This window comes from Mobula birostris, chromosome 13, assembly GCF_030028105.1.
Source record: "Mobula birostris isolate sMobBir1 chromosome 13, sMobBir1.hap1, whole genome shotgun sequence".
NCBI lineage: Eukaryota > Metazoa > Chordata > Chondrichthyes > Myliobatiformes > Myliobatidae > Mobula > Mobula birostris.
In genome coordinates, this window is record NC_092382.1 from 6,191,444 (window position 1) to 6,203,938 (window position 12,495).

Genomic DNA, 12,495 nt, shown 5'->3' on the forward strand with positions numbered 1-12,495 from the left:
TGAGCTCCCTGTGGTTTTGACGTTCCCCAGTGGTCCGGCCGAAGGTGGTTAAACTCCTTCTTCCCTGATCTTTTGAACGTTTTGGGACATTTTCACTCGTTTCAAAGGACTGTGCCTCAGACAGCTGGGCTGTTGCAATGCGCCTCTAAAGTCTGACAGCAGACTAGTGAGTGAATCTTCGATGGAGCAGAGTCGGAAACCAAAGTGTTGCCAGCATGAGTCAGTGCTTTGGGGCTCCAGAGAGATATGGAGTCTAGAGTTTACGAGGAGGAGTAGGAAGAGGAATCAGGCCAAAAAGATGTGCCTGCAGATGAAAGAACAGAAACATTTGGAAACTGATTTTTTAAAAAATGCAAAACACTGGAGGAAATCAGCAGATCAGGCAGCAAATGTGGAGAGGAATAAACAGACAACGTGTAGGCCGAGCTCCTTCAGAATTCCTAGACTATGTGCTCCTCTGCTGAGCTGCTGCCTGGACAGCAGAGTTCGTCCAGCATTTTGTGTGTGTGCGTCTCTGTATTTCCAGCAACTGCAGAATCTCTTGTGTTTTATACCTGCCTTTGTAAGAGGGTTGTACTTTGGCATTAGATACACTTCGATATTGAGTATATTGTTTATTGGAGCCGTTTTCTGCGTTAAAACAGCTGCTGAGTTTTCTATACAGACACTAAAAAACTGAGATATGGACATGGAACCAGTGTTTGAAAAAACTGTTAATGGCACCGAGATTACCCATAAAGCATTGCGTTATAAATTTCGCCGGCGCTGAAGCATCGATCATATGCGCAGGCGTGAAGGTTGGTGAATATCAGGCATGCGCGCAGTACACAAAGGCCTCGGGATCACGGCTGCAGGTTCGGCTGCAGGTAAGTGAGAATCTCGGGACGATGCTGTGACTCCGGACTCCGTGACCCGCAATCCCGGGACAGTCCTGCTCTCTTCCCTCTCTCTCAGCCCCACCATCCGTACACGGGCCCCGGGGAGCTTCCGGCTGATGAGGGAATGGGAACCGATGGGTCTCTCAGACAGAGCTGAGCTCCAGCTGTCTAAATGCAAGGATCGGGAACTCGGAGAAAGGGAACAAAATCTTTTACATCAGCTGTTGTGAAAATCACCTTTGTTCTGCCTCCAGTCACAAACAAGAGAAAATCTGCAGATGCTGGAAATCCGAGCAACACACACAAATTGCTGGAGGAACTCAGCATTAGTACTCTTTTCCATAGATGCTGCCTGGCCTGCTGAGTTCCCCCAGCATTTTGTGTCTGTTGCTTGTTCCACCCCCTCTTGTTCTGGACTTTTCTACCCGTGAGGTCATGATTTTTTAATTTTTTTTTAAGTTTTCTACAAACTACAGTGTCGAAGAAAAAAATCAATAGTGTAAATAGAAGGATCATTGCAATACAGACAAAAATAGCAATAATACACATCTTAACAAATGAGCAAGTCACCCATATTAAAAATGAAAAGTTAGAAAGGAAAGCACCCAACCCTCCCACGATCCAACTCCAAGCCAACCATTACATTATAAGTATAAATATTTAAAAGGACATTTGAGATAAACTTTTATCACCCCAGATCTATATATTGTAGGAAAAAGAGAAATGAATAATAAAAAAAGCAGCCTGCTAACTAAACAAAGAATCAAAGAAAGCTGGAAATGCAGGATCTGACTATCAAGGGAAGAAAAAAATACACCTGTCAATCTAGGTGAGAATTATGAAAATATCCAAGAAAAGGTCCCCACACCTTATGGAATTTTATATCTGAATTAAAAAGTGAATAGTAACCGTATACGCTTATAACAATTACAGCACGGAATCAGGCCATCTCGGCCCTTCTAGTCCGTGCTGAACTCTTATTCTCACCTCGTCCCGCTGACCTGCACTCAGCCCTTAACCCTCCATTTTTTTCCTGTCCATATAGCTGTCCAATTTTACTTTAAATGACAACATCGAACCTGCCTCAACCACTTCTGCTGGAAGCTCGTTCCACACAGCTACCACTCTCTGAGTAAAGAAGTTCCCCCTCATGTTACCCCTAAACTTTTGCCCTTTAACTCTCAACTCATGTCCTCTTGTTTGAATCTCCTCCAATCTCAATGGAAAAAGCCTATCCACATCAACTCTATCTATTCCCCTCATAATTTTAAACACCTCTATCAAGTCCCCGCTCAACCTTCTACGTTCCAAAGAATAAAGACCTAACTTGTTCAACCTTTCTCTGTAACTTAGGAGATGAAACCCAGGCAACATTTTAGTAAATCTTCTCTTTACTCTCTCAATTTCATTGACACCTTTCCCATAATTCGGTGACCAGAACTGTACACAATACTCTAAATTTGGCCTTAGCAATGCCTTATACAATTTCAACATTACATCCCAACTCCTATACTCAATGCTCTGATTTATAAAGGCCAGCATACCAAAAGCTTTCTTCACCACCCTATCCACATGAGATTCCACCTTCAGGGAACTATGCACCATTATTCCCAGATCCCTCTGTTCTACTGCATTCTTCAATGCCCTACCATTTACCATGTATGTCCTATTTTGATTAGTCCTACCAAAATGTAACACCTTACATTTATCAGCATTAAATTCCATCTGCCATCTTTCAGCCCAATCTTCTAACTGGCCTAAATCTCTCTGCAAGCTTTGAAAACCTTCTTCATGATCCACAACTCCACCTATCTTAGTATCATCTGCATACTTACTAATCCAATTTACCTCCTCACCATCCAGATCATTAATATATATGACAAACAACATTGGACCCAGCACAGATCCCTGAGGCACATCACTAGTCACCATCCTCCTATCTGACACGCAGTTATCGTCTCTGGCGTCTCCCATCCAGCCACTGCTGAATCCATTTTACTACTTCGATATTAATGCCTAACGATTGAATCTTCTTAACTAACCTTCCATGTGCAACGTTGTCAAAGGCCTTACTGAAGTACATATAGACAACATCCACCGCTTTATCCTCATCAACTTTCCTAGTAACCTCATCAAAAAGTTCAATAAGATTTGTCGAACATGACCTTCCACGCACAAATCCATGTTACCTGTTCCTAATCAGACCCTGTCTATCCAGATAATTATATATACCATCTCTAAGAATACTTTCCATCAATTTCCCCACCACTAACGTCAAACTCACAGGCGGATAATTGCTAGGTTTACTCTTAGAACCCTTTTTAAACAATGGAACAACATGAGCAATAAGCCAATCCTCCAGCACCATTCTCATTTCCAATGACATTTGAAATATTTCTGTCAGAGCCCCTGTCATTTCCACACTAACTTCCCTCAAGGATTCTAGGGAATATCCTGTCTGGACCCAGAAACTTATCCAGTTCTATATTCCTTAAAAGCACCAGTACCTCCTCTTCTTTAATCATCATACTTTCCATAACTACCCTTCTTGTTTCCTTTACCTTACACAATTCAATATCCTTCTCCTTGGTGAATACCGAAGAAAAGAAATTGTTCAAAATTTCCCCCATCTCTTTCGGCTCCGCACATACCCATCCACTCTGATTCTCTAAGGGATCAATTTTATCCCACACTATCCTTTTGCTATTAATATCTTTTCAAGATCCAAACAAGACATAATATCCCTGAGCCATCGAACATGGGTAGGGGGAACTACATCTCTCCACTTAAGGAGTACTGCACGTCCAGCTGAAAGAGAGAGAAAAGACAATGTTCATCGTTTAGCCAGGATCAAATGCTTGTCAGAGTCTCGAGAAATACCGAAAAGAGCGATCAAAGGATCAGGTTCCAAATGACAGGGACGTGTTTTGACCCATTCTCTCTGGGTACATAATGATATCAAACACCTTTGTCCTGGGCAACAAGTAGCTTTCACATCACAAACGTGCCAGACTCCAATGAGACAGACTACTGCCCTTCCCTTCATGTTCATTGGCATTGCCATCACTGAGTTCACCACCGTCAGTCACCTGGGGGAGGGTTCAGGGGAAATATTTGTGTACAATACAGAAACTGGTGTCACCTGTGTGTATTGTGGTGATGAAAAAGTTGCTGGAGAATTCGCAAGTGGGAAGAAGTGGAGTGATATTTGGAAATCTTGACTTTTTAAAGCATAATTTAGCAAGCAAGTGACATATGGATGATGTGCAAAAGCTCTGGTGAGAAAATCCTTCATTACCCGTTACAGGCCTGCTGCATAGGTTGTGTGAGAGTGCAGATGAACTCGATCAAACCCAGAGGACATCAAAGTTCTTATCGACAGTGATTTGCTAGCTGTTAAAATGACTGTCTCTCTATATAAAATTCACTGTGCACATGTTGTCACTGTGTAAAAAAAATGGACAGTACAAGATTTATATGCACACTGGTCATTACAAATTAGAGGGGACATTGGTGGGAAGGTGGGAAGACATCCGGTGTCCCTGATGCCCTCACCTACAAGATGTGCATCCAGCTGCAGCTTGTAACCCTGCACTTTACAGAATTGGAACTTGAAATGGGAGAATTCTGGATCATCCAGGAGTTGGAGGACGTAATAGATATGACATGAAGAGAGGTGAGTTACACCCAAAGTGCAGGACACAGGAAACTGGGTGAGAGGCAGGAAGGGGAATGAGTTTAAATAGCAATCACAGAGTACTGTTATTGCTATCCAACACAACAACGGGTGGACCACTTTAGAAACTTGCGGGGGATTACCTGGCAGAGGAAAGTCAAGGGGGTGATAGGAGATTCGTTAGTTAGGGGAACAGAACAAGAGGGGACGAATATCCTAGTGGTAAGACTTGCTCATGCGAGTTGTAGGGGGAATGGGAGCCAGCATTAACAGAACAGATAGTGGAGAGGGTGAATTGAATTGACTTTATTACTTACGTCCTTCATATACATGAGGAGTAGAGATCGTTATGTTATGTCTCCGTCTAAGTGTGCAATTTGTAATTTATAGTAATTTATAATAAATAGTTTGTACATAGGACAGTCAATATAACATAGAAATGCAATTGTATCAGCATAAATTAATCAGTCTGATGGCCTGGTGGAAGATGATGTCCCGGAGCCTGTTGGTCCTTTTGCTGTGGTACCGTTTCCTGGATGGTAGCAGCAGGAACAGTTTGTGGTTGTGGTGAATTGGGTCCCCAATATCGTTTGGGCCCGTTTTACATCCGTGTCTCTGTAAATGTCCTGATTAGTGGGAAGTTCACATCTACAGATGCGCTGGGCTGTCCGCACCACACTCTGCAGGTTCCTGCGATTAAGGGAAGTACAGTTCCCATACCAGGCAGTGATGCAGCCAGTCAGGATGCTCTCAATTGTGTCCCTGCAGAAAGTTCTTAGGATTTGGGGCCCCATCCCCAACTTCTTCAACCGTTTTGAGGTGAAAGAAGTGCTGCTGTGCTCTTTTCATAACACAGCCGGTATGTACAGACCATGTGAGATCCTTGGTGATGTTTATGCTGAGGAATTTAAAGCTGTTCACCCTCTCAACCCCAGATCCATTGATGTCAATAGGGGTTAGCCTGTCTCCATTCCTCCCGTCGTCCACTATCAGCTCCTTTGTTTTTGTGACAATGAGGGAGCGTCTGTTTTCTTGTCACCAGTCAGATGTTGTTCAGACCTCAGAGTCAGCAATCAAATGGTTGAGCATGGTGCGATGAATGTGCTGAGCTGTGTATATCACAATGCAAGAGGCATCATAGGAAATCCAGATGAGCTCAGGACAGGGAATTATGATATTGTAGCCATTATTGGGACTTGGTTGCACCCAACAGTCTGAGGGATTTAGGGGAACAAATTTGTAGAGAGATTGCAGACCATGCCAAGAAACAAAGGTGTGATTTTAACTTTCCATATATTGACTGGGACTCCCATACTGTAAAAGATGTCAAGGGGGTAGAGGTTGCCAAATGTGCCCTTTATCAGTTCGTAGAATTCCCGACATAGAAGTGTGCAATGAGCTGTTAGGAAATGTTCCAGGGCTGGTGACAGAAATTAGTGATCATAATGCCATGGGAATCAAAGTAAATACGGAAAACGAGAGGTGTGCACCACAGGTTGAGATTCTAAATTGGAGAAAGGTCAATTTTGATGGTATCAGACAGGATCTGACAAGTGTGGTTTGGGACAGGCTGTTTTCTGGCAAAGGAGTACTTGGTAAGTGGGAGGCCTACAGAAGTGAAATTTTGAGGGTGTCTAGTTTGTATGTACCTGTCAAAATAAAAGTTGAAAGGTAACTGGTGCAGAGAACCTTGGATTTGAAGAGATATTGAGACCCCAGATATTTTGTTCCTCCAAATGCCTCAGACTGTTGGGCGCTACCAAGACTAATTAATGACTACAATATCAAAATTCCACACCTGAGCTCATCCAACTTTTTTTTAGTCGTCTTCTGTTGGTTTCTAAAAGCTTCCCAATAGCTTTTGCTCTTTTGTTTGCCCTCTCTTTAGCTTTTATGTTGGCTTTGGCTTCTCATTTCATCCACAGTTGTGGCCTCCTGCGTTTCCAATGCTTCCACTTCTTTGGGATGTATCGATCACTCAACCTCCTGCACCGGGACCATCGCCATCCATAACCTTCCCATCCAGGCTCCCATACAAATTTCTTTTAAATGGTGAAACTGAGCTCATATTCACCACTTGTGCTGACATCTCATTCCACACTCTCACGACCATTTCAGTAAAGAGCTTTTCCAAATGTTCCCGTTAAATTTTCACCTTTCCCACTTACCCATGACATCTGGTTGTCATCTCACCCAACCTCAGTGGAAAAAAATGCTTGCATTTACCCTATCTGTACCCTCATAATTTTGTATACTTCCAACAAATCCTCAAAGCAATGTATAATTTCTTGTTTATGTTTGGAGCCTTTTTTGGTGTATAAGATGATGAGGGGCATTGATCATGTGGATAACCAGAGGCTTTTTTTCCCAGGGCTGAAATGGCTAACACGAGGGGGCATAGTTTTAAGGTGCTTGGAAACAGATACTGAGGGGAAGTCAGGGGTAAGTTTTTTACCCAGAGAGTGGTGGGTGCGTGGAATGCACTGCCGGCTATTTGTGTGAGTATTTCAGTTCCTGTGGGGCCAGTCGCCCATGCAGCTAAGTGCGAACAGGGAATAATACCAATGGAGAGAGTCAAACTGAGCCAGGTCACAGATTGGAGATGGCAGAAATGCCCCATTCTTATAGAGACAGGAAGAGCATCAGAGAGTTTGATGGTCATTCCAGATACCAGCACTGTGCCCAGTTAGAAGATGATTTCTCTCTCCACCTTGTGTGGAACTTCACTGTAACAGAGTGATGCCAGATCACACCTTGACAACTCAAGTGATCTCATCTGAAATATTGTCCTACACCCATTGATGGATTTTGTAAATATTTTTACAGGTTAAAAATGACAAGGAATTTGTCTACGGGAATCTCGAACACAACACGACAGTTTTGCTGTCTCTGTCCAGATACTTAAGAAGTGGAGCAAGGGATTCACTCGATCATCCTTCCTGCTGAGACTGTGGGGAGGGACTCACTCGGTCATCTCAACTGAAGGTACATCAGCAAGTTCACACCGGGACAAGGTCATTCACCTGTTCTGTGTGTGAGAAGGGATTCAGTCAGTCTTCCAACCTGTGGACACACCAGTTAGTTCTCACTGGGCAGATTGCTAGTCATCTGCTGAATTTGTAAGGAAGGATTCACTCGGTCATCTAACCTAATGGCTCACCAGCGAGTTCACACTGGACACCGGCTGTTCACCTGCTTGGACTGTGGGAAGGGATTCACTGAATCATATAAGCTACTGAGACACTGGTCAGTTCACACTGGGGAGCAGCCGTTCACGTGCTCAGACTGTGGGAAGGGATTCCCTTGTTTCTCTAAACTGAAGGTACATCAGCGAGTTCACACCGGGGAGCGGCCGTTCACCTGCTCGGACTGTGGGAAGGGATTCACTGAATCATTTAACCTGCAGATACACCGGTCAATTCACACCGGTGAGAGGGCATTCACGTGCTCAGACTGCGGGAAGGGATTCGCTTGCTCATCCCAACTGAAAGTGCATCAGCGAGTTCACACTGGGGAGAGGCCGTTCACCTGCTCAGACTGTGGGAAGGGATTCACTTCGTACTCTGTTTTACAGAGACACAGGCAAGTTCACACTGGGGAGAGGCCGTTCACCTGCTCAGTGTGTGGGAAGGGATTCACTCGATCATCCTACCTACAAGCACACAGGTCTGTTCACACTGGGGAGAGGCCGTTCACCTGCTCCGACTGTGGGAAAAGATTCACTCGATCAGCCCAACTGAAGGTACATCAGCGAGTTCACACTGGGGAGAGGCCGTTCACCTGCTCAGACTGTGGGGAGGGATTCACTCAGTCATCTGAACTGAAGAAACACCAGCGAGTTCACACTGGAGAGAGGCCGTTCACTTGCTCAGTGTGTGGGAAGGGATTCACTCGGTCATCCCACCTACTGACACATCAGTCAGTTCACACTGGAGAGAGGCCGTTCACCTGCTCAGACTGTGGGAAGGCATTCACTCGGTCATCTGTCCTAGAGAGACACTGGCGAATTCATGCTGGGGAGTGGCCATTCACCTGCTCAGTCTGTGGGAAGGGATTCACTTGCTCATCCCTACTGAAGATACATCAGCGAGTTCACACTGGAGAGAGGCCGTTCATCTGCTCAGACTGTGGGAAGGGATTCATTCAGTCATCTGAACTGAAGGTACATCAGCGAGTTCACACTGGAGAGAGGCCTTTCACCTGCTCAGACTGTGGAAAGGGATTCACTTCGTCCTCTCAACTTAAGATACATCAGCGAGTTCACACTGGAGAGAGGCCTTTCACCTGCTCAGTCTGTGGGAAGGGATTCACCTCGTCATCTCAACTTAAGGTACATCAGAGAGTTCACACTGGAGAGAGGCCGTTCACCTGCTCAGACTGTGGGAAGGGATTCACTTGCTCATCTCAACTGAAGGTACATCAGCGAGTTCACACTGGGGAGAGGCCGTTCACCTGCACAGACTGTGGAAAGGGATTCACTTCGTCCTCTCAACTACTGAGTCACCAGCGAGTTCACACTGGAGAAAGGCCATTCACCTGCTCAGACTGTGGGAAGGGATTCACTCAGTTGTCTCATCTACAGAGACACCAGCGTGTTCACACTGGGGAGAGGTCGTTCACCTGCTCAGTGTGTGGGAAGAGATTCACTCGGTCATCCAACCTACAGAAACACCAGCGAGTTCATACTGGGTAGAGGCCGATCTGCTGCTCAGACTTTGGGAAGAGATTCTCTCAGCCATCGCCACCAAATGTCCATCATTGAGTTCACACTGGGGAGAGGCCGTTCACCTGCTATGAACTTGTGAAGCAATTCGCTCAGGCATCTAACCTTATGTAACTCTCGCTTCGGCTAGCAGCTTAATATAGGGGGTGATAGCCCCCCAGCCCGGCCAAACTTAAGAAATCTCGTTTGGGTGGATGCTGCGCTTGGGTTGATGTTACAAATCAGTACCCTGAAATAACAAACGGTACACAATATGTGATTAAACGATTGGGCTTTGTAGTTCTTACTTTGACTATAGGGTTAGTAACGAAAAAATAAAGGAAAATGGCCCACTCTCTCCATTCATGTCTTTTATCTCTCCCCAGCAAAAGACCACAAAAATCTCTCTTCCAGACTCACAAGAAAGAACAACATTTCTCTCATTGGATAGCCCCGCACTCCAAAACCCTGTTGTCTCTAGTCATAACATAAACATTGCTGCTACAGAGAAACCATTACCTCAGCAGTGAAACATTACAGAGAGGCCATTACATTAACAGTGAAACCTCACAGCATGTTGCAGTTCTGACACACTACCGGGTTCACAATAGACAATAGGTGCAGGAGTAGGCCACTTGGCCCTTCGAGCCAGCACTGCCATTCACTGTGATCATGGCTGATCATCCACAATCAGTACCTCGTTCCTGCTTTATCCCCATAACCTTTGATTCCACTATCTTTAAGAGCCCTATCCATCTCTTTCTTGAAAACATCCAGAGACTTGGCCTCCACAGCCTTATGGGGCAGAGCATTCGATATATCCACCACTATCTGGGTGAAAAAATTCCTTAATTCCAATTCCTTAATAATCTTATATGTTTCAATAAGATCCCCTCTCAGCCTTCTAAATTCCAGTGTATGCAAGCTCAGTCGCTCCAATCTTTCGACACATGACAGTCCCACCATCTTGGGAATTAAATTTGTGAACCTACGCTGCACTCCCTCAATAGCAAGAATGTCCTTCCTCAAATTTGGAGACCAAAACTGCACACAATACTCCAGGTGTGGTCTCACCAGGGCCCTGTACAACTGCAGAAGGACCTCTTTGCTCCTATACTCAATTCCCCTTGTTATGAAGGCCAGCATGCCATTAGCTTTCTTCACTGCCTGCTGTACCTGCATGCTTGCTTTCAGTGACTGATGTACGAGAACACCTGGATCTCGTTGTACTTCCCCTTTTCTTAAATTGATTCCATTTAGATAATAATCTGCCTTCCTGTTCTTACCACCAACATGGATAACCTCACATTTATCCACATTAAACTGCATCTGCCATGCATCCACCCACTCACCCAGCCTGTCAAAGTCACCCTGCATTCTCATAACACCCTCCTCACATTTCGCACTGCCACCCAGCTTTGTGTCATCGGCAAATTTGCTAATGTTACTTTTAATCCTTTCATCTGAATCATTAATATATATTGTAAACAGCCGCGGTCCCAGCTCTGAACCCTGTGGTACCTCACTGGTCACCGCCTGCCTTTCCGAAAGGGACCTGTTAATCGCTGCTCTTTGTTTTTTTGTCAGCCAGCCAATTTTCAATCCATGTCAGTACTCTGCCCCCAATACCATGTGCCCTAATTTTGTCCACTAATCTCCTATCTGGGACTTTATCAAAGGCTTTCTGAAAGTCCAGGTGCACTATATCCACTGGCACTCCCTCATCCATTTTCATACTTACATCCTCAAAAAATTTCAGAAGATTAGTCAAGCATGATTTCTGCACTGGGGAGAAAGTTTCAACGAGCTGCATGCTGGATATTTGTCCATCACCGTTGCTGAATGCAATTTCGAGAGTGACTGTCGGTGCTGAACTCTACAATTATTGCTGATGCTCACCACACCCAGTTCTGCACACTGGTCACTGAGCATGGGAGGAGGTTCTTCTGCTGCATATTCACCTTTATTGGGACTGGAGTTTAACGTGGACTGGAGTGGAGAGCGGCCAGTGAAGGAGTGGAGCTTTGAGGCTTTGGCTCGAGAGATTTCAGCGAGCAGAGGCAGAGGATGAGCTTGCTCCCAGTCAGGTAAGGCTGGGAAAGTTTATTTAATTAATTAACTTAGGAGTTAGTAATGGAGGCAGTAGATAGGGCAGTCCAGTGCTCCGATTGTAGGATGTGGGAAGTCAGAGACAGCACAATTGTCTCCGATGTCTACACCTGCCAGAGGTGCATCCAGCTGCAGCTCCTGTCAAATTGGATCATTCGGGGGGCAGAGGCAGTAATAGATCAGAGTTTCAGGGAGACGGTCACCTCTAAAAGTCAGGAGACAGGTAGCTGGGTGACTGTCAGGAGAGGGAAGGGGAATAGACAGAAAGAGCAGAGCACCCCTGTGGCCGTTCCCATCAACAATATGTATACTGTTTTGGATACTGTTGGTGGGGACGACCTACCAGGGACAAGTTGCAGTGGTCGCGTCTCTGGCACCGAGACTGGACCCTCAGCTCAGAAAGGAAGGAGTGAAAAGAGGAGAGCAGTAGAGATAGGGGATTTGATAGTTAAGGGGACAGTTAAGAGGTTCTGTGGGAAAGATTGAGAATCCCAGTCTGTTCCCTCCCTGGTGCCAGGGTCCATGATACCTCGGATGGAGTTCTCGGTATTCTCAGGAGAGAGGGTGAGCAGGCAGATGTCGTGGTCCACGTGGGGACCAATGACATAGATAGGAGTAGGGATCAGGTCCTGAAGAAGGAATATAGGGAGTTAGGGGAAAAAAGTTAAAAAGCAGGACCTCAAAGGTGGTAAACTCAGGATTGCTTCCTGTGCCGTGAGACAGAGAGGGTAGGAACAGGAAGTCATGGCAGTTGAATGTGTGGCTGAAGAGTTGGTGCTGGGGGCAGGGGTTCAGATTTCTGGAGCATTGGGATCTCCTCTGGGGAAGGTCTGACCTGTACAACAAGGACGGGCTGCACCTGAACTGGAAAGGGACCAATATCCTGGTGGGCAGGTTTGTTAGAGCTGTTGGGGAGGGTTTAAACTAGTTTGTCAGGGTGGTGGGAATCAGAATGTGAGTGCAGAGATGAGGGTAGAAGGACAAGGGCATGATGCTGTGTGTTCTGAGTTGCTGAGGAAGGACAGGCAGGGGACAAAACATACATGTAGCCAGATCGAGGGGTTGAAATGTGTCTATTCCAACGCTAGGAGTATTAGGAATAAAGAGCATGAACTTAGAGAATCGATCAG

At 45.4% G+C, this 12,495-nt stretch overlaps 2 protein-coding genes across 3 annotated transcripts in view; one reads left to right on the forward strand and one right to left on the reverse strand.

Moving 5' to 3' along the window:
- Positions 1-12,495, reverse strand: part of LOC140208281 (uncharacterized) — a 200,077-nt gene that overhangs the window by 68,199 nt on the left and 119,383 nt on the right. The gene's annotated exons all lie outside the window — the stretch shown is intronic.
- LOC140208277 (uncharacterized) lies at positions 7,619-10,345 on the forward strand. Of its 2 annotated transcripts, XM_072276850.1 has the most exons (2): positions 7,619-8,296; positions 8,381-10,345. In XM_072276850.1, exons 1-2 carry the CDS (start codon positions 7,706-7,708, stop codon positions 9,245-9,247), a joined length of 1,458 nt encoding a protein of 485 aa, XP_072132951.1. In that variant the 5' UTR covers positions 7,619-7,705; the 3' UTR covers positions 9,248-10,345. The 2 variants fall into 2 exon arrangements, with proteins under 2 accessions (XP_072132951.1, XP_072132950.1); XM_072276849.1 differs by having other exon boundaries at positions 7,619-10,345.